Source organism: Onychostoma macrolepis, chromosome 02, assembly GCF_012432095.1.
Source record: "Onychostoma macrolepis isolate SWU-2019 chromosome 02, ASM1243209v1, whole genome shotgun sequence".
Lineage (NCBI taxonomy): Eukaryota > Metazoa > Chordata > Actinopteri > Cypriniformes > Cyprinidae > Onychostoma > Onychostoma macrolepis.
In genome coordinates, this window is record NC_081156.1 from 15,611,002 (window position 1) to 15,633,431 (window position 22,430).

General features: G+C 41.9%; 1 protein-coding gene across 1 annotated transcript in view; it reads left to right on the forward strand.

The window, feature by feature from the left end:
- The window catches only part of chd7 (chromodomain helicase DNA binding protein 7), a 51,963-nt gene that overhangs the window by 17,446 nt on the left and 12,087 nt on the right, over positions 1–22,430 (forward strand). The window contains exons 3-23 of the mRNA XM_058797079.1: positions 1,508–1,929; positions 7,237–7,372; positions 10,164–10,295; positions 10,467–10,532; positions 11,331–11,386; positions 11,693–11,807; positions 12,338–12,421; positions 12,620–12,757; positions 12,885–13,006; positions 13,170–13,413; positions 13,580–13,756; positions 14,128–14,271; positions 14,427–14,715; positions 14,848–15,058; positions 16,264–16,459; positions 16,682–16,849; positions 17,113–17,292; positions 17,492–17,602; positions 18,286–18,491; positions 19,770–19,969; positions 20,073–20,232. Coding sequence (XP_058653062.1) covers positions 1,508–1,929; positions 7,237–7,372; positions 10,164–10,295; positions 10,467–10,532; positions 11,331–11,386; positions 11,693–11,807; positions 12,338–12,421; positions 12,620–12,757; positions 12,885–13,006; positions 13,170–13,413; positions 13,580–13,756; positions 14,128–14,271; positions 14,427–14,715; positions 14,848–15,058; positions 16,264–16,459; positions 16,682–16,849; positions 17,113–17,292; positions 17,492–17,602; positions 18,286–18,491; positions 19,770–19,969; positions 20,073–20,232 — 3,557 coding nt within the window. The remainder of the gene's footprint in view (positions 1–1,507; positions 1,930–7,236; positions 7,373–10,163; positions 10,296–10,466; positions 10,533–11,330; positions 11,387–11,692; positions 11,808–12,337; positions 12,422–12,619; positions 12,758–12,884; positions 13,007–13,169; positions 13,414–13,579; positions 13,757–14,127; positions 14,272–14,426; positions 14,716–14,847; positions 15,059–16,263; positions 16,460–16,681; positions 16,850–17,112; positions 17,293–17,491; positions 17,603–18,285; positions 18,492–19,769; positions 19,970–20,072; positions 20,233–22,430) is intronic.

Genomic DNA, 22,430 nt, shown 5'->3' on the forward strand with positions numbered 1-22,430 from the left:
TACAGCCTCGGAGCTTTATAAGTTCATGTGACGCAGAGATAGGAAGCCTTTGCTATACTTTGGCATCCTCAAGCGTTTTTATTCCGTGGGAGTTTTATTTGGAGTAGTTAGCTGCTAGTAAGTAGCTCGCAGTATCTAGGTGTTTCAGTGCCATAAATTTGTAGCTCATTTAGATTTGCTCTCAGCCAGAAGCAGACTGAAGTTTAACAGCAGTGAGCAATGAATCTTGAAGATAAAGTTTAGCAAGGGTTAGGCTCCGTGTCTGGGAGCCAGCTTTTCATCAGATGAATTGGGTGTTAACTCACGGGTTCGCCCTGCAAAAAGCCTGCCGTGCTGAGCCGAAGCGCAGTGCTCCTTTAGGGAGTATTTAGCTCACCGAGTGAGCACTTTGCCTGCTAGATTAACTGACACGTCAGTCTCCCCCTCCGAGAGATGAAATCCTATATTGAACATATTGTATTCTGGACTGCTGCTGTCAAATTAGAAATGCAGAGAGCGCGTGCGGTAGGCCTATTGTCATTCATGCAATTGATTATTGGGGAGGCTTGGCAAGAGGAGAGACATTTATCCGTTAAAACGGCAGCAGAACGCTCGCTGTTCCAGCTGCTCTAATGATCACCGTTGAACTGGGTGTTGGGCATTTTCTGTGACCTTGCCACTGTTTGGCATGCATGGTGCACCCTTATTTCTCATGCTGTTGTTTACAGGAAATATGCATTTCATCACCACAATGATGTGGTTTACGAAGTCTTTTGTTTTAAAAGTGAAGTGCATGGTATGCAATAAAACTCTAGACTAGAATCAACACATGGCTTATGGAGAATACACAATATTCTTCCTGATTTGCCAGGATGAAAACTGCTTTCACCAGGCCAGTTTTTTGTGTATATGCCTTTTGAAAGCTGTAGCATATTGCATTAAATTTGCTGACATCTAAAACCGAGGCATTTATGAAGTATAGATATAATTTATTAGTGTCATAATGCCTCAGTCCCATCTGCTGCAGGGACTCTGGGAAGCTGGACGCTTAGCACAGCTGCCAACATGTTTCCTGTCAGTCTGTCTTTGCCATGAATAGAGAGGGGAACGGAGATAACTGCAAGGAGAAAGGCAAAACCGTTGCTGCGTTAATGCGGCCAAGCTACAGCTAACACTGGCGCTAATGGGAGCTAAGGGAATCAAACCAAGTAACATGGCATGCCTCAGTGGCCAACAGCAGCAGGGGCAGCTGTTTTGAGTGCATTAAAATGTGAAAATGTGTTAATTCACTTTTCCCCAACTTATCCTAGCTTTTCTGGGCAGTTAAAAAAAAAAATGCTACTTAATGTATCTGTTGTTGATTGATGTAAAGAAGCAGCGATGCAAAGAGGTTTGTTCAGCTTCTCCTGTGGCTTTGAGATATGCAAAAATGCAAAAAGGATATCCTCTAGTTGTGTCTCCTGCCTTAGTTATATTTCTTCTTTCTTGGTACTAACAGATCGCCCTGTCTCTCTCTCCTCGTCATCAGCATTCCCCATCAGACCCTTCCCTGGAGATGATAACATCTAGTAAGACACCTGCCTTGGGCCCAAACCTCCAACCAGCCAACTGTGACATACAGCAGACGGAGAGCGAGCTCAAGCCAAAAAAGAAGAAAAAGAAGAAAGCCAAGACGAGCGACGGCCAGGAGGGTAACAACATCAGTGGTGAGGCCGGAGGAGAGGCAGCTTCTCTGATAAACGAGGGAGACTCTCTTATGACTCCTGTGGAACAGTCTGTCGTTGAAAAGAAGAGCAAAAAGAAACCAAAGGAGAAGGAGCCCAAGGAACCGAAAGAGCCCAAGACTCCCAAAACCCCGAAGACTCCCAAGACACCCAAAGAACCTAAGGAACCCAAGGAGAAAAAAGTGAAGACTGCCACCCCGAAGCCTAAGAGCTCCAAAAAGCCCAGGTATGCAAAATCTGAACCTCCTGTACTTTTTAAAAATCTTAACTACGGTTTTATCTGCAGTTTTTGTTTAAATGTTGCAAATGTACCCTATATTTACATGAGCTTCCAAATATGAAATCTCCATATTTACTGTAGGTGCTTACTCGTGTTCTGGATGGAGTCACAAAGCCTCATATCTACAGTTCAATGAACCAAATGATCACATGTTTAGTATGTTGTTTTCTAGGTCTGGTACAAGCTGATGGTGCTTTATCAGAGTTCAGACAGTTCAAAGTTGTCAGAGGTGTTCTGTTTTATAATGCTTTTGAGAGACAAGGAACTTGATATTGTATAAGACTTGCTTTAGCCTTTCTTTTTTCTTTTGAATTGCAAGCGCTAAACCACAAACACACTTTTCTGATAAAACCTTCGCTAGTTGCCTGAACTTCAGTCTGGAGGCCTTTTAAAAAAAGATAATCGCATCTCATCTTTGCTGATCATGTGTTCTGTGAAGTCATTAGTCAGTTTATATTTTATTAACACTACCTAAAGTGGTATACTATCATATACCATCTCTCTTCAAGATATGATTCACAATAATGCATTTAATTACATTTAAATGATGCCTTTTTTCCTTCGACCGACCCCCTCTGAAAAGAGCGAAAATGCATCCATCCTGAATATGCAGAGCAAGGTTGCATGGCCATTTTTCCATCAGTAACATGATCTGGCTGAGGAATGTGTCAGCCTTCCCCCATAACCTCCTCCTTCCCCCCCCGCCCAACCGAAGCCCCGTCACTCCACCACCGCGTCCCTTTCATCCAGAGGAAAAGGGCCGGGCCAAAGCAAGCGCATCTGCAGCACAGTGCCAGAGCAGTAGGTCATCTGAAGGGGGAGGAGGGACGAAAGTGTGTGTGTTTGTGAAAAAGGAAAAGAGGAGGGGGGACATCTCCATTCAAAATGGCACCTAATGCTAGTTAGTCCACAATGCTGTCTCATTAATCATGCCGGCCTGAATTTGACCAAATCTGCTACAGAGCTGGATGTGTGGTGTTGGCGAGCCCCTGTGGATAGATTTTAAACTGTGTGGCCCCATTTCTCAAAAAGTGGGCTACATATAGCACATCTCGCATTTGATGTGTGTATCATTCATTTCCCTTCCCCCATCTTCATTTGTTTGTCTTATCAGCTCTTTAAACATTTTCCTTGTTTAGTTACTCTTTTCATGCAAGTGGAGTACAGGAAACTAGGTTGGACGTTAAAAGTCTTGGCCTTGTCTCTGTTGGCGTTCTTATCTGACAAAGAAAGCACAACTATAAATAGTCATTCTCAGGCCACACCCAGGGTAAAATGTTGAGCGTCTGTGAGCCCAGGTTTGTTTTCCATATACACACACAGCCATCAAACACTTCAGAAAGATCCCTCCTCAGCGCTGCATTGCATGTGGCCCTTTCCCCCCACGAGAAGACTGTTTTGCATTGCAAATACACACCTCTCACCTTCAATTTATTGGCAGGTTCCCAAGCAACTATAGCAAAGCCCCTATTTTAGTCGGTGAGGTTGTTTTCTAACTGCATAACCAACTAACCTGGGTGGGCAGTTCTGCCGACCCTTTGATTTCCATCTCATGTCGAAGCAGAGTCTTTTTTTCTCTTTCGCAGATTATCTTAGCTACATCCTGTGTGCTCAGATACGAAAACCACAACAGTCGCGGTTGCATAGGAAGTGCTGCAATGTGTGTGTACTCAAAGATCTTCGCTTGCGGGACCAACATGCCTGTTTGCTCATGAGTCTAACTACAGCACCTTTACGCCAGACTGCTTGCTTATTTGTCCTCAAACAAGTGCTCCGCCTTGTCTTCCCTCCAGGCTCCAGTGGAAAAAAAAAGTTGAATTCTGTGTGACATTGAACCTCAAAGACACAGTGCAGAGAGGTGGATGGCACAACAGAAGGAAAGGGCCAGGCATCCAACTTTGTCCTCCCTGTATATTTTATCCTTCTAAGACTAGCAGACCTGTCCCACCAGGGCTTGGGAGTTTTCTGTTCTTGTGAAGTCTTGTCGCTGCTTTGGTGATCAGACAGGCCACCATCTCAAAAGAGTGAGCAAGTGAGACGGTGCGGTGAATGGATTTGAGAAGTGTGCCAAACGCTGAATGCGCAGCCACTGGGGACAGGCAAAAGTGAAGACTCGCATTGCCGTCCATCAAAGACTCCCTCGCTTAAAAACAAAGAGCTGCCCCCCCCCATGCTATGCACATAAAAGACCCTATGCTCTGAAACAATTTTTTTTTTTTTAAGAAGGCTGAAAAAGGAATTTTACCACCTTAAGATGCACACTGCCATTAAAAAGTTTGGGATCAGTAATATTTGTATTTTTATTTTAATTTTAAATGAAGTCTCTTATGTTCATCAAGGCTGTGTTTCTTTGATCAAAAATACAGAAGAAATAGTAATATTATGAAATTACTGCAATTTCTAATATTGGTTTCCTGTTTTAATATACTTTAAAATATAATTTATTTGTGACACAGCGCTGAATTTCACACATTACTCCAGTTTTAAGTGTCACATGATCCTTCAGAAATCATTGCTGATTTATCAGTTAAAACTTGTGCTGTTTTTTTTATTTATTTTTTTATAAAAAGTTAAAAAGAACAGCATTTATTCAAAATAGAAATATATTGTCTTTTCTAACAATATAAGTCTGTACTATCACTTTTTATCCATGTAGCACATCCTAGCTGAATAAGTGTTAATTTAGTAAAAAAAAAAAAGAGAGAATTTAGTAACCCCAATGTTTTTAATAGTAGTGTATATTATAACATTTCTATTTTGAGTAAACACTCTTCTTTTTAACTTATCAAAGAATCATGAAAAAAGTTTTACTGGTCCCAAAAAATAAGCAGCACAGCTCTGTTTCTGACATTGATGATAAATCAGCATATTAGTATGATTTCTGAAGGATCATGTGACACTGAAGACTAGAGTAATGATGCTGAAAATTTGGAAAATAACTAAAGTTATATTAAAATAGGAAACTGTTAGTTTAAAATGCCTCTTTTTTTTTTTTTTTTTTTTTTTGGATCAAATAAATGCAGCCTTGATGAGCATAAACTTCTTTAAAAATAAAAAATAAAAACATTAAAATCATTAACATCCCATACTTTTGAATGGCACTGTATGTTTTGTTTTTGCGCAAGAACAATGAAACACGAGTCGTGTTTGCAACAGAACATATTTTTCTATGCGTGGTTGCGGTTTATGTAATAAACCTGCTTTCTCAGTGATGCCGAGTAATTGAATGGCTGCACAGCACGGGTGACCTTGCTCTGAGACCACAAGAAGCAACGCCATTGCTTCCCCCTGACTCTCTTCCTGTGTTGCTCCTCGACTGGGCCTCTAACGCTTTCACAGACTTGCATGCCTACACTGTCCTTTTCCACCTATTATCACACGCTTGCGATCCTTCTGCCGAGTCTTTCTAGCCCTTCCTCTCATTCCACGGCACAGTTTGTGTTCCTTCTCTCACATATCTCAACTCACCCACTCACATCCTCTTTCCACACATTCTCCCTCACAGTCCCACACTCTTAGGCATTTCCCCTCCCCTAATTCAGGCACGTTTTAGCGCAATTTTATTGCACCGCCTCCTTTGATTCCACTCACTAGCATAACTCTCTGTGACTAACAGGGTGTTCAGATCCTGTCTCCTTTTAAAAAAAAAAAATAGTGACCTTGTTTTGTCTGGTGGTTCCTAATTAGCCTGCTTGCTTTGAAGGACACAGACGCACGTTTTTGTTTGCGTATGTTAACTTGTCGTAGCATGTTCGTTCTCTGCAGTTTTGTGTCCTTGTTTATGTACGTGTGTTTACGTTTGCGCTTGTGCGACGCTGCAAAAGAGCTGTTGAGGGTAAACAGTTGTGTGTGTGTGTGTGTGTATACATGTGAGCAGCTGCTGTTAGAGCGAGCACCGTGGGGGGGTCCAGCTGAAGATGAGTCATCTCACTGGCGACGGCAGGTGTCCCATTAACCCCCTGGCCCTCTCTCCTCCTCCTGAGTGTCAGCACTGGAGCGGTGTGGCTCATACAAACCTGCAGCGGGGCCTGTGTCCTCCCCCTACTAATGCCAATTAGCCCCTCTCTCTCTCTGCCCGTTCGTCTCAGTCTACACGCGCCACGGCCCACCCTGCTGGCCTGTGTATCTTCAGTGTGTTCTGCATCCTATAGCAGCTCTTTGCCTTTTATGATTTATAAAGGTCAGCCATCGAAAGGAAGCCTGTCATCCCTCCCCCTAAACTGAGTGTTCTTCCTGCCCTCGTGGCTTTTTTTTTTTCCCCCTCCTATGCCTTTTTTTCTTCCCTTTGTATGTGCCTTTTTTTTTTTCTCCTTATTTCTGGCTGTGTTTGCTGAGCAGTGACAGTATGAAACCCAAAGCCACAGAGCGGTGCGGCTGCAGGTGCTTGAGGAGTGTTGGAGAGAGAGACTCTGACTGAGGCAAGCAGATGGCTTTAGCCAGTGGCGTCCAGCCAGAGGAACAGGTGCGGGTCACGTGACCGCCGGTTACCAGGGCGATTTGATTGCTCTTGGCGTGCGAATGAAAAGAGAGGGGGGCCCCAGAGCGAGTGAGCGCAAGAGCCTCCAGGGCATTGTGTAATCTGTGGCACGGAGAGAGCGCAACTCTGAACTGGAAGTGGAGTTAACTAGTTCTAGTCTTCCCTCTCATTCCCTTATTTGTGTGTCTGAAACCCAACTTAAGAGGGGGAAGGGCTTTAAAGCTTAATCCGTTTTTCCCCTCTTCTGTACGTGAGAACATAAGGTAGTAGGGAGAAAGAACTGTAGGGAAAAGGTACAAAAACTGTCGATAGCCGCCATCTTTCTTGTATACAGACGTGGAATTAACGTTGCCCATATTCACATGGCATGGCAACAGCAGTGTCCTGTGGTGTGGTATACCAGAAATGGTGTTATACACCTAAAATGACTTTTCCAATTCTTGTACAATTATACATTTTTATGGCATCTTGTCTTAATTGCTACTTTTATTAAAGCATTTAATTGTTCTGATTACTTTTTAAGTGAACTGTTAAAGCTAATAGGTGATTTTTTTTTTTATATATATATATATATATATAACAAAAATGGACAAAGAAATTCTAACTTCTATAAATTATAATTAAGTTGTTTGCATTGGAGAAGTTTTTGGACTGGTTTGCTATTCTGTTCTTTACTAAAACTATAAATAGTGTAATGGTTTGACACATGAACCAGACAAATCTGTGGTTTATTGGTGTGACTGTTAGATTAACCAAACCTCCCTGTTCACCCACAGTGCTAAAAAGTCTGACTCAGAGTCCAGTAGTATCACCAAGAAAGACGCAAAGCGCAAGAGAGAGCCCTCAGTCACCTCTGATGTGGAGAAAACACCACCACATTCACCGGAGGAAGAGGAAGATGATGGTGTTCAGGTAAGCGTTGCTGAAGTTTTTATTTGGCGTTTATCTAATAGTTATTGTTCAAAGAGAACTTTTCTGGTGGTCGACTAATGGTTTCTTTCAGTGGTTAAAACCGATACCTAAAGATTGACGAGATAATACTGATAAAATGTCATCTTTATTCTGTTTAATACAACTGATGGCACATGATATGTAACCTTTTGGTATGTGTACAATCAAATCACAACCAGTTATTTGTATATGTTAGGGCTGGGAGATTTTTCCGATTTAATTCGAATTTAATGTTTTGACAGGATTTTATTCTTTAGAAATCAAGGAATTGCGATTTTGAATTGAAATATTACCAAACATTAGAATTAGACACTTTGACAATATGCCAGTGATAACGGTAAAGAGAAAAGAACGATCCATCCGCATGTCGGCACACGCGATTAACCGTTCATGTGTGACACGCTCGCATCGCTAGTTGCCGTTCACACAGAATGCACTTTTGTGTTGACAAAGATGCGATGCGGGCAGTGGAATAGGAAAAACATACAAGATAATGGGAGTGAACCTCTTTTAACTTGAGCGTTGCATTTTTAGAATGCCGTTTCATGCATGAGACCTGAGCACAACAGTCAAACGCATCCATGTTTACATAGAAAAAACAATGGAAAAGCAGCGTAATCTAATAAAAACCTGTAAAGAACTACTACTGTATGTCTGATATTTCATGTTTTCATTGTGACAAGCTGACAGCTGCTGTTCATTGTTTTTACAAAACATTTAGCCTATAGTTAATAATAGTCTACTGGTGTCGCCTTCAGTCATTTTAAATTTGAATTACCTTGAACATTGAGATTTAAAAAAAAAAAAGAAGCATTTCCCTTGTTATTTCTGAACATGCAGTGGTGTGAAAAAGTGTTGGCCCCCTTCCTGATTTTAAAATTTTTTGCACATGTCACACTTAAAAGATTCAGATCATCAAACTAATTGTTATATTACACAAAGATAATGCAAGTAAATACAAAATACAAAAAATGCCGTTTTTAAATGATTTCATTTATTAAGGGAAAAAAGCTGTCCAAAGCTACCTGGCCCTACGTGAAAAATTAATTTCCCCCTCCTATTAAATCATGAAAGAACTGTGATTAACCACATTATTTTAGAAAGCGGAGTTAAATTTCACTAGCCAAACCCAAGCCTGATTACTGCCAGACCTGTTGAATCAAGAAATCACTTAAATAGAACCTGTCTGACAAAGTGAAGCATGTTTAAAGAGCAACACATCATTCCGCGATCTTAAGAAATTCATAAACAGATGAGAAACAAAATAGTTTACATGTATCAGTCTGGAAAGGGTTATGAAGCCATTTCTAAACCACGGTCAGAGTCATTTATCCACAAATGGAGAAAACTTGAAACAGTGGTGAACCTTCCCAGGAGTGGCCGGCCTACCAAAATTACTCCAAGAGCACAAAGACGACTCACCCAGGAGGTCATAAAAGAACCCAGAACATCTAAAGAACTGCAGGCCTCACTTGCCTCAATTAAGGTCAGTGTTCATGATTCAACAATAAGAAAGAGACTGGGCAAAAACAGCATCCATGGGAGAGTTCCAAGGCAAAAGCCATTGCTGACCAAAAAGAACACAAAGGCTCGTCTCACGTTTGCCAAAAAATATCTTGATTATCCCCAAGACTTTTGGGCAAATATTCTGTGGACTGATGAGACAAGTTGAGCTTTTTTGGAAGGTGCGTGTCCCGTTACATCTGGCGTAAAACCAACACAGCATTTCATAAAAAGAAAATCTTACCAACAGTCAAACATGGTGGTGGTAGTGTGATGGTCTGAGGCTGCTTTGCAGCTTCAGAAACTGGATGACTTGCCATAAATGATGGAACCATGAATTCTGAACTCTATCAGAAAATCCTGAAGGAGAATGTCCAGCCATCTGTTTGTGACCTCAAGCTGAAGCGAATTTGGGTTTTGCAGCAGGACAATGATCCAAAACACACCAGCAAATCCACCTCTGAAGAAAAACAAAATGAAGACTTTGGAGTGGCCTAGTCAAAGTCCTGACCTGAATCCTATTGAGATGCTGTGGCATGACCTTAAAAAGGAGGTTCATGCTCAAACCCTCCAATGTGGCTGAATTACAACAATTCTGCAAAGACGAGTGGGCCAAAATTCCTCCACAGCGCTGTAAGAGACTCATTGCCAGTTATCGCAAACGCTTGATTGCAGATGTTGCTGCTAAGGGTGGCCCGACCAGTTATTAGGTTTAGGGGGCAAGCACTTTTTCACACAAGGCCATGTGGGTTTGGATTTTGTTTTCCCTTCATAATAAAAAAACTTCATTTAAAAACTGCATGTTGTTTACTTATCTTTTGATTTAATTTAAATTAGTTTGATCTGAAACATTAAAGTGTGACAAACATGCAAAAAAATAAAAAATCAGGAAGGGGGCCAACACTTTTTCACACCACTGTATATGTATAAGACAAGTTTATACAAGATGTAGTTGTAGTTCATGTATCTTTTCTGCAAAGAATAACATTTACATGTTGACAACTTCGTGTGATGCACTTGGAATACATTTTTCTGTAGCTAGAGGGTTAAAGTTACATGTTGTACTTACACTTTCAAGTTGACTAGTAAAAAATCGCTAATCGGTCAAACGTTCTGAAAAAAAATTTGATTTTCATTTTTTGCCATATCCCCCAGCCCAAGTATATGCTTTTCCTTTTTTTATTTTTATTTTTTTTTATTTTATTTTTTTGCCATTGTGTAAGTTTTTGTGTGTGAATGTTGACTGCAGAAGAGGCGATCTAGTCGGCAAGTGAAGAGGAAACGCTACACTGAGGACCTGGAGTTCAGAATTTCTGATGACGACGACAATGGAGATGATTCTCCTGGACCAAAGTCTCCTTCAACCACATCTGAGCAGCAGGTCATTATCTTGAACATTTGGATGTGTCCTTTGTTAAATTTGTTTATGCTGATGGCTGATTAACAATCCCCACAGTAGAGTTAGAAAACTGCTGATGTAACCTGCTGTTTGTTATGCATGATGGATGTTCTCACATTGACTCCGTGTCCTTCATTCCCGCGTGTGCCATAGGAGCTGCCGGATGCAGAGGGCCCTGTGGTGGAGAAGATCATGGGGATGCGCATGGGAAAGAAAGAGGTGAGCTGAGCCGTCGAAAGCCTCTCACATGAGCTTTAACCGCTGCTGTCTACTGGATCAGGGCAGATTACACCTAACAGCTGTCTCAAATCCTGCCCCAGACCCTGTGATTGCCAGGAAGATGCCTGAGTGGGCTGATATTGTCTTCGGCCCGACAGCAGTAGTATTAATCCAGTGAAGGCCGTGGCCGGTTCAGAGCAAAGCCGGTACAAGGTCTTGAGATGAAGCCATGTAAGAATAAACTGTCTCTCAGCGTGATTAATCTCAGGCCCTTAGACGCAGGCAGTGGCAGTGTGCAACGTTACTCCTTTGAAACAGCTCCACAAAACAAAGCCTGGCCAAAAATAATACGCTGTGCATGGCTCTTAGTAGCGCAGCTGCAAATGGGCTCCCGCCCGAGGAAATGGTAGGTTTGGCGTCTGCCGTAGCGCTGTGGTTTTGGCAGGAAGCCAGGCCCCGGGTCAGCTCCCTGTGAATGGGGCTGTGTGTGGTAGAGGAGCTGAAGTGATTCATGACTCAGCCGCACAGCGTACTACTAGCTGGAGAAAGAATAGGAGGAGGATTGCTCTTATTTTTACTTTTGTTTTTATCTACTCCTAGTCTCTGTTGTCATACTGCTTTTGTCCTGGGGCATTATAGTTGAGAGCAATGCCAAAAAGCAGTGTTTGTCGCAGGAAGTGGGTTACACTTGTGATGGATGGAAGTTATGCACACTAGTGATTTGACCGCTCCAAACATGTTACAAACACACTTTTTTTTTTTTGTCACCAAATAATGTTCCTGCTCTTTATTTTACAGTTGGTGTCTGGTGAAGAGGTTGAAGTTGAGGAGTTTTATGTCAAATTCAAAGGCTTGTGAGTATCTGTTATAGCATGCCTTCCATCTAATGTCAGAATTATTAGTTAAACATTAATGGAATTTATTTGCATTAAGTAGTGCAAACAAGCTACTAAACTGAGTATATAGTCAGACTTTCTCAATGCATAAAACTATGCAGATGAATCATGGGCTCTTAATACACCTGTTAATTAAGAACAAGATTCCTTATTGTGCTCTCACACAAACATCCTCAGTCTTGTTTATCTGACATGCTAATTTCTGGACTATAGTTCTGCTGAGGATCACCCAGGAAGTGACTTTTTATTGTTTATTTTTTACAGCTCTTACCTGCACTGTCGCTGGGCAGATATCGAAGAGCTGGAAAAGGATAAGAGAATCCAGCAGAAGGTCAAGAGGTTCAGGGCCAAGCAGGCTCTCAGTAACTTCCTAACTGAGGTTAGTATCAGCCCTCCATTTTCCTTGTCATCCACCATTTTGTCTTTTTTTTTTTTTTTTTTTTTTTTCCCATGCCGTTTTTTCCCCCTCTCATTTTATGGCCCTCACTGATAATGGTGGCAGTATGTATGCTCAACAGTGGTGTGTTGTGTTGCTATTATGGTGGCTTTTTGAACAATATCATCCATGCTAAGGCAATAAAATGGCCTTATCTCTTTTGTAAGCAATCTCTCGACACATGCTGCCTGGTTCAGTTCATGAGCTAAAGTAATTCAAGCAGTTGCGTTGAAATGTATGTCAAGACTTTCATTTCTGGTTTGCAACTCCACACTACATTCGAAACGGCTTTTCAATCAAAACCCGGTGGGGTTTTCCCAGAGAGATTTATGCCACCCACATCAGAAAGATCTGAAAATATTCTACCTAGTATATTCTCATTTAGAGGATCGTAGTAGTTGCGGCTTAAGCAGCAATGAAGCCGCCTTTCTGCAATGCTCCATCTAACCAATCAATCACACTCTTATTGACAGATGGATGATGAGCCCTTCAACCCAGATTATGTGGAGGTGGACAGGGTTCTGGATGTGTCTGAAAGCACCGATGAAAATGGAGAGGTATGACTTCTCTCTTATCCATCCACTTCAATCGTTCTCAAAGCATCTGTCTCTCAAAACTACATGGATTACCTTTGATTAAAGCTCTTAGTAGATATTTTGCAGCTGTGAAGATGTCAGTTAGACCGCCCCCAGAAAATTTAGAAAAATGTGAGAACCCTCTTTTGGATAACATTGTTTTGACGTGTGTTCCTGCAGCCTGTAACTCTGTACCTGGTGAAGTGGTGCTCCTTGCCCTATGAGGACAGCACGTGGGAGTTAAAAGCTGACATCGACCAAGGGAAGATTGAGGAGTTTGAGAGAGTGATGGAGCGTGAGCCGGAGCCGAAGCGCGTGGTAAGAGCTGGCACTTCTCTAGCCCTCTCTTTATTTTCTCTTTGGAGTGCTGAGCAAGTGAGGGGAGAGGGCCACGTTCTTGCGGTTGCACGGAAACCACTAACGGGAATTGTTTTATTTGAAACAGGAGCGACCTCCCGCCAGCGACTGGCAGAAATCCGAGAGTTCCAGAGAATATAAAAACGGCAATGCGCTCAGGGAATACCAGCTGGAGGGAGTCAACTGGCTGCTCTTCAACTGGTACAACACGTATGTATGCAATTACCCAGCCGTCCAGCTGCACTGCTCACTCATACATGGACTGAAGTGCATTTTTGATACCATTTAAATGCGAGGATGTCATGAATTGCAGCCTCTGTATGAAAATTCATATTCTTACCGGTGAAATTGCACTTTTTGTTTTTGTTCTCAGACGAAACTGCATTTTAGCCGATGAAATGGGCCTTGGCAAAACAATCCAGTCCATCACATTCCTCTATGAGATATACCTGAAGAGAATCCACGGCCCTTTCCTGGTGATTGCACCTCTTTCCACCATTCCCAACTGGGAGAGGGAGTTCAGGACATGGACCGAGCTAAACGTAGTTGTATATCATGGTAGCCAGGCCAGCCGAAAGACTATTCAGGCTTACGAGATGTACTACAGAGACACACAGGTACGTAATGCTGCTTTTGTCTTGTGATACGCATTTTATAACTTTGGAGTTATTGGAGATGTTTCACAAGTTATCTGCAGGACATACATAAGGTTATACGTGACTCTATACATAGGGTTGTGTTCTCAAGGGCCCTTCATTGTAACCAAAAGCTCTCTTCCTGCAGGGTCGTGTAATAAAGGGAGCCTACAAATTCCATGCAATCATCACCACATTTGAGATGATCCTGACTGACTGCCCCGAGCTTCGGAGCGTGCCGTGGCGCTGTGTGATCATTGATGAGGCTCATAGGCTCAAGAACAGGAATTGCAAGCTGCTTGAGGGCCTAAAGATGATGGACATGGTTAGTGCTTCCCCTTCCATCTAAGAAACATGATGTTGCTGAAAATAACCTGCTATAAATGTCACTCTAGCTTTAACCTTTACTAGATACAGGATGCAGGGTTCCCATGGTGCTGGAAAACCTGGAATTATCAGGGATTATTAAGGTTTTTGTTTGTTTTTTTAGAAAAGAAATTGTCAACTCAAAAATTGGTCTCATTGCCTTTTAATGAGTGAAATATGGATTTTATTTATTTATTTTTTAAATCCTTGTCCAGTAATCAAAAATGATTGGATAAGTAATTTAAATTCCTTGTAAAAATGGTGGAAGCAATTATTAGATTTGTTTTTAAAGAAAAGAGCAGTCACTTAATGAGACAATACCTTTCATAGGAACACAAAGTCCTGCTGACTGGAACCCCACTGCAAAACACAGTGGAGGAGCTCTTCAGTCTCCTTAATTTCCTGGAGCCTGACAGGTTTCCCTCGGAGTCGACCTTCATGCAGGAGTTTGGAGATCTTAAAACAGAAGAACAGGTATGGAATATCAGCATCATTGCAATCGTTATGTGATGCACCCTATATGATTGTAAAGCACTTTGGGTGTATAGCAATACACAAAGCGCTATATAAATGCTTCATTCATTTTCAGAGATGCCTGGATGTTATCTAATGATACTTTCTTGTTTCAGGTGCAAAAACTGCAGGGCATTCTGAAGCCTATGATGCTGCGCCGACTGAAGGAGGACGTGGAGAAAAATCTTGCACCAAAAGAGGAGACCATCATTGAAGTAGAGCTGACCAATGTGCAGAAGAAATACTACCGTGCAATCTTGGAGAAGAACTTTGCCTTTCTGTCCAAAAGTGGAGGCGGCGGCGGCGGCGGCGGAGGTGGAGGAGGAGGAGGATCCAATGTTCCCAACCTGCTGAACACCATGATGGAGCTGAGAAAATGCTGTAATCACCCCTACCTCATCAATGGTGAGCAGTAGACTCTGATGTTAAACTATGTGTGAACAGAAAACTTGTTTCATATGTTAAGTGTATGCTCTAAGGTTATTACTATTTTTCCAGTCAGCCAGACTGAAATTTCACTCTTTTCTCTGTCTGTAGGAGCCGAGGAGAAGATAATGGAGGAGTTCAGGGAGAGTCACCCCTTAGACCACCCAGAGTTCCACCTCCAGGCCATGATCCAGGCTGCAGGAAAACTGGTGCTGATAGACAAGCTGCTCCCCAAACTGAAGGCTGGGGGTCACCGTGTGCTCATCTTTTCCCAGATGGTGCGCTGTCTGGACATCCTGGAGGACTACCTCATCCAGAGACGGTAGGATGCCTGAGCCCACAGCACTGCCAACAAATTGAGAAAGAAACCTTTTGTGTTTTGATGTGCAATCTCATACGTTGGGTATGTTACGTATGATTTCCGCAATGCAGACGGAATCGCGGAATTCAATCATAAAAATGGAATTTACAGTTTAACGTGGAATGTCACGGGTTTGTCAAAATTTGGATGAATTAATCAAAAGTAGGTCATTACACTTAAATCAAATCGCGATATGGACTAGTATCTGTAAATATTAAGCCGCGAAAGTTAATTTAAATGTGAATCCTGCATGTTCTGCGCATCCCTGTATGAATGGAACAGAAGCGCGGTTTTGTTTACTACACACACAGCGCGTGAAGCTCGCGGTGATTTCAGCATCTGCTGTCTCAATGAGGCCATAAACGCATGAACAATATCTCCAAAACTGCTCTGAGAGTCACTTTACGTGCATTTTAACATTTCATTTGAGTAAAACTAGCATGTCATATACATACAGAACTTTAAAGGTATTCACGGCAACCCGTCACAATAAAAGTTTGGTTTACCTTAAAGACATTGTGCCAGAAGTAGGCTATATTACTATTATTTAGTAGAATGTATGTAATACTACTACTACTACTACTACAGTTGAAAAAATAAAATTAAAATATTTTGGTAATTTTTTAGATAATTTTAATAGTAAATCCCCTTTATTTGCCAAAAATTTAAATTAATTAAAATATAAATTAAATCAATGTTTTATGCCTTCATTTGATAAACAGTAATATTTAAATACACAACACCAGAATTTCTGAGGGGAAAAAAAAAGCATTTCATAAGGCTACTGTAAGAATAAATAAAAATTGTTTGTATGCTTTCAAATAATTAGACATGCTAAAACACAGAATTTGATGATAAAACATAAGGTGAGAAAAAAATAAAACATTTCATTCGGTCCTAAACATGTCACTTTTGTTTTTTAATAAATTAATGTTAAATGGTATGTTTCATTTTTATTTAATTAGGCATGTTTTTTGATTTAATAATTTTATTTGACCATTAGAAAGGAGTCCAGAATTAAAACGGAAAAAACAATTTAGAAAAAAATTTAACTTAATTTGGGAAAAAATAAAACGGATTTCGTAGGGCCCTAGGTTAAAAGAAAATGCTTAATAAAATGGCATTACGTATTAGGTGTAGTTAATACTCCATTTCCTGTTCTCAAGGTATCCATATGAGCGTATAGATGGCAGAGTTCGAGGAAATCTCCGCCAGGCAGCTATTGACCGCTTTTCACGACCGGACTCTGACCGTTTTGTGTTCCTGCTGTGCACCAGGGCTGGAGGCCTGGGTATTAACTTAACTGCAGCTGATACTTGCATTATTTTTGACTCTGACTGGAATCCTCAGAATGACTTGCAGGTAAGCATGCATGTTTCTTACCATATATGGTCCCTGTGTGTGGGGAAACTGCTGGACCTTTATTGGAAGCTATTTTATTTCACAAAGCATCTTTTAGCTGCATTCCATCTTGTAACTCAGCTGGAAGTACTCTGCTGCAACCTTAGCAGTTTTCTTGGATGTGTGTGTATATGCGAGTCTTCAGAGGCAATGTGTGTGACTGTTTTGTACTGTTGCCTTCAGGCACAAGCTCGTTGCCACAGGATAGGACAGAGCAAGGCTGTGAAGATTTACCGCCTGGTCACCAGAAACTCCTACGAAAGAGAGATGTTTGACAAGGCCAGTCTGAAGTTAGGATTGGACAAGGCTGTGCTTCAGTCCATGAGCGGGAGGGAAAATGCTGCCAATGGGGTATGAACTGCAGACAGCGCCACCATTTTGTGGTGTTTCACTCAAACAGTGTTCCAGATGGTTCATTAATCAAACATACTTTGCACATGTTGGCAGTCAGTGGAAAGACCTCTAATTCCAGTGCACTCTGCCTTATTTTCCTTTTCACCATCTGCCTAAATTTGTCCACTCCATAAAAGGTCCAAGATGAAAACAGTAAATTTATTGAGATCTGTATTATGTGAAGTTCATTCATTCCTTTTTTTTTTTTTTTTTTTTTTTAGGTTCAGCAGCTCTCTAAAAAGGAGATTGAGGATCTTCTAAGGAAAGGAGCATATGGTGCTCTAATGGATGAGGAGGATGAGGGATCTAAGTTCTGTGAAGAAGACATTGATCAGATTTTGCAGAGACGTACACAGACCATTACCATTGAATCAGAGGGCAAAGGCTCAACATTTGCTAAGGTGATGACATTTAAAATCTTTCTGTCTTTTTGCCATGGCTGAAATATTGATGATATTAACAATGACCTACCTATCAATGTTATTGCCTAATTACCTTTATATAAGCATACTACCCATTTCATCTTGCTCTTAAAATAGTGCAACCTAAAGGGTAAGTGTCTCTGATCTCACTATTTATATTAATTTTTTTCCCTACCAGGCAAGTTTTGTGGCCTCTGGGAACAGAAGCGACATTTCTCTGGAGGACCCAGATTTCTGGCAGAAATGGGCAAAGAAAGCAGAGCTGGACCTGGATGTGATCAACGGCAGGGTAAGCTGCAACTTAATGGTGAAAAGGAGGAGCTCTCTTGTGCTGTGAAATGCTTCACAGGAGATGTTGCATGAAGAGAGGCACTAATCTGTAGCACCTCTCTCTTGTGTAATCGTGTGGAGCACTTGCAGCTGACTATTATTCATTGTTTCATTAATGTTGGGGTCATCCATTAGCAGCTTTTGACAAGTATCATTCATAATTCTGTCTGACAATTGATAACTAAAGATGGTGTGAATCCAAATCTGGGTAGTTTCCACCACACTCTGTGGTGTCACTCCTCATAAATATGCTATCTGGGCATAATTAATGAGGCTGATTTCCCCAGGCTAACAGTGCGTGGAATGTAGCCGTAATTGAGCAAAGGCGAAATTGTTTAAACTTGGCCATGGGAAGCATTTTCTGTAATTACCACTGTTCTTTGCACTCAGGAGAATTGGAAGCGCTAAGCAGCTTATATCTGCTTGAAGGGAAATGCCATGTTATGTCTAAATAAAAATGCTCTTTCACAGTATTTTCTGCATGTGTCCTTGAGCAGAGGTCTTCCATCTTGCTGTCTAGCAGCCACCTATATCATGGTGCTACCATGTTGTAGTACTAAAAGTGCTAAACATGCAGAAACATTTTCTGCTGTCTTAAACCCTCGAGAGAACATTCTAACCCCAGATTGTATCTCTTGTCAGAATACTCTGGTGATTGACACTCCTCGGGTCCGGAAGCAGACTCGGCACTACAGTTCTATGAAGGAGGATGATTTGATGGAGTACTCTGAGCTTGAGAGTGACTCTGAGGACAAGCCCATTCAGAAACCTCGGAGGCCACAGGACCGAACCCAGGGGTACCCCCGCAGTGAGTGCTTCAGAGTGGAGAAGAACCTGCTGGTGTATGGGTGAGTGCAGTCTGGAAATGGTCATATTAAAGTGTTGTTGGTTTTAACAGCTTTGTACTCCTTTTTAGTGGGCTGCTCTAGCCTAAAAATTTTCTGAGATTGTGCTAAATCACCATCTTGCACTTGAGCAGTCCCTAGGGCCTATCCCTATAATTAGTTGCCATTTAGCAGATGCTTTTTTTTCCTCAAAAGCTGCTTTGAGTGCACCCAACTATACACGACCCTACAGAGCAATGATGCGCCCCCATTGTGGAAAAAGAAATCCCCACGCATTTCCCACATAGAAACATACAAGTTAAAAATATTGCTCCCAACTAATTCTATGCATCAGACTTTTTCGGTCCATATTTGTTGAAAACATCAATAGATCTCGATTTCCCTCAATCCTAGCTCGCAATGGAAACCAGCTTTAGCAGGAAGTCCATCCCAGTGCCATGAGACAGGATATTCGGCTTCCTGCTTTGTTTTATCGCCATCCAAATTCCCCTTGTCTCGTCTTATTTTCCATTTGGAATGAGAATATCTGGTAGCTCACAGCCCACCAGTGCAGTGGCCGAGTTTGTCACGCTTGCTTGTCCCGGGGCAGTGACAGACATGGCGCTATCTAACGCACACAGTTAATTAAGCGCCAGGCCTCAGTGCACTCAGCACTAATCATGGCTGGCTGCACGCACCATGTCTGACCAGTATTTTTTTTTTTTTTTTTTTTTCTCAGTCAGACGCGTCTAGACCCCTGGGCTATACGGCAAATTAGATCCATCAAGTCTGAGGGCTTTGTCTCTTCTGATGGTTTTTTTGGAAAAGCAGTGTAGGGCTGTGAAATCAGAGCAGGACCCCCGTCCCCTCCCCTCCCAAAAAGCCCTTTAGGCCTGTGCTTAGAGAGCGCTTGAGTACTCCATCAAATAACAAGGGCATTGGGTCTCCTCATGGTCATGTACCATGCCAGCAATGCAATGGTGCCACCCCTCCTCCTTCAGCTTGTGAGAAATGGCACGATCGTAGCGTAATACTATACTTAAACGATCCTGACACCGTGCTATATATTTGTTTTTTTGGGGGGGGTTTTTCTTTCCCCAGACAGTACAAATGCACTTTTTGAATTAGTTTAACTAGTCTTGTCAGTGACTTTTTTTTTTTTTTTTTCTCCCATGCTTCATTACAAAACCAAACAACTGTAGTTCAAAAAGGCTTGAATTTTTTTAAATAACTGAAAGGATACAAACTGAAGTTTTCACATGCTATATTTGCTCTGGCTAACTTCTCTTCTGTTGTGCATAGCTGGGGCCGCTGGGGTGACATCCTGTCCCATGGACGCTTTAAGCGCCCACTGAGGGAGCGAGACGTAGAGACCATCTGCCGCGCACTCCTGGCCTATTGCCTGCTTCACTACCGTGGAGACGAGAACATCAAGAGCTTCATTTGGGACCTCATAACCCCTACTGAGGATGGCCAGAGCCGCACACTGACCAACCACTCTGGTAGGATGCTGATCTGGAACCAATCTAAAAACTGCATAATTTCTTTCCTTTGTCAGCATCTACCTGTTCACGTGCTAAACAATGGCATTTCTGTGGTTTTTAGGATTGTCTGCTCCAGTGCCCCGGGGGCGTAAAGGGAAGAAGGGGAAGCCGCAGGCTGCTCAAACTCACATGCCACAGGCTGACTGGCTTGCTGACTGTAATCCTGACATCCTCCTTCAAGAGGACAGTTACAAGAGACACCTGAAACACCACTGCAACAAGTATGTACCATTTCACAGACCTTTTCCCACCTTGACACTTGTGTATTAGTTAATATTATATTTTTGTCCCTTGTTTTCCACTGCTTTTAAATATTTAAGTGGCATGGCAATAGTGCATTAGTATAATCTAGATCTGTTCAGATTTGTACCTGACATATGAATGGAAATCATTCTGGCAATTTTTGTATAATGATGAAAAAAAAAAAAAAAAAATCCTTATCAAATGATTAGAAAGCTTGTGGAAATTCCTTGGTCAAAAAGTGAAGAGACCGGGTTTAAAATTCCACGCAGCCAGCTCAGTTCTTCTGCTGCCGTCTTGTTTGAAAGTAACCTTTTTCCTTCCAAGCCTAATATCCTCAAAGCAGGTGCATTTGAAAACTTGTGAAGAGCTTCAAGTTGAAAAAGTAATTGAAGCAAACTTGCGAGTTTAGCTGAACGTGTCCAAAAGCGAGTTAGCTCTGTTACCTTGTGGTGCAGATGTTTCATTAAGTTGCTTGGCTCCTCCGTAGTTTAGCTTTGACTAATGAATGTCAGTTAAAAAATGGCCAGCTGTAGAGAATCTGGCAAAAGAAAGAGTCCCATCTTTCTGGCAAAGGCTTCTGCCAAGTTCCTGAAATAATGAATGACAGGCCGTGAGGAATCTTTTTCATCTCTGAAATTAAAGATTTTAAGATCACTCAATAATTCATCGTTCGCTCATCAGGCCACACATGATGATTTCGCCTCTTGCCCCACACGTCCATTATGCCTCGTGTGCCGCCGGCTTGCGTCTTTTGTTTTCGAGGCCTCTCCGGTTTCATTTGATAAATAATTTCTGTTGCCAGGCCAGCATTGTTGTGTTCCTGCCTTACACTAGGCAGTGACAGAGAGAAAGCAAAACACTGTTTACACTGCTGGCTCTGATGTGCATCCAGAAAAGGGGAACAGAGCAACAGCTGAGGAAACGTTACGAGACGATAAATGCGAGGTGCTTAGACCGCCAACCATCTGCCGCACTCCTGGCCTATTGCCTGCTTCACTACCGTGGAGACGAGAACATCAAGAGCTTCATTTGGGACCTCATAACCCCTACTGAGGATGGCCAGAGCCGCACACTGACCAACCACTCTGGTAGGATGCTGATCTGGAACCAATCTAAAACTGCATAATTTCTTTCCTTTGTCAGCATCTACCTGTTCACGTGCTAAACAATGGCATTTCTGTGGTTTTAGGATTGTCTGCTCCAGTGCCCGGGCGTAAAGGGAAGAAGGGGAAGCCGCAGGCTGCTCAAACTCACATGCCACAGGCTGACTGGCTTGCTGACTGTAATCCTGACATCCTCCTTCAAGAGGACAGTTACAAGAGACACCTGAAACACCACTGCAACAAGTATGTACCATTTCACAGACCTTTTCCCACCTTGACACTTGTGTATTAGTTAATATTATATTTTTGTCCCTTGTTTTCCACTGCTTTTAAATATTTAAGTGGCATGGCAATAGTGCATTAGTATAATCTAGATCTGTTCAGATTTGTACCTGACATATGAATGGAAATCATTCTGGCAATTTTTGTATAATGATGAAAAAAAAAAAAAAAAAATCCTTATCAAATGATTAGAAAGCTTGTGGAAATTCCTTGGTCAAAAAGTGAAGAGACCGGGTTTAAAATTCCACGCAGCCAGCTCAGTTCTTCTGCTGCCGTCTTGTTTGAAAGTAACCTTTTTCCTTCCAAGCCTAATATCCTCAAAGCAGGTGCATTTGAAAACTTGTGAAGAGCTTCAAGTTGAAAAAGTAATTGAAGCAAACTTGCGAGTTTAGCTGAACGTGTCCAAAAGCGAGTTAGCTCTGTTACCTTGTGGTGCAGATGTTTCATTAAGTTGCTTGGCTCCTCCGTAGTTTAGCTTTGACTAATGAATGTCAGTTAAAAAATGGCCAGCTGTAGAGAATCTGGCAAAAGAAAGAGTCCCATCTTTCTGGCAAAGGCTTCTGCCAAGTTCCTGAAATAATGAATGACAGGCCGTGAGGAATCTTTTTCATCTCTGAAATTAAAGATTTTAAGATCACTCAATAATTCATCGTTCGGCTCATCAGGCCACACATGATGATTTCGCCTCTTGCCCCACACGTCCATTATGCCTCGTGTGCCGCCGGCTTGCGTCTTTTGTTTTTCGAGGCCTCTCCGGTTTCATTTGATAAATAATTTCTGTTGCCAGGCCA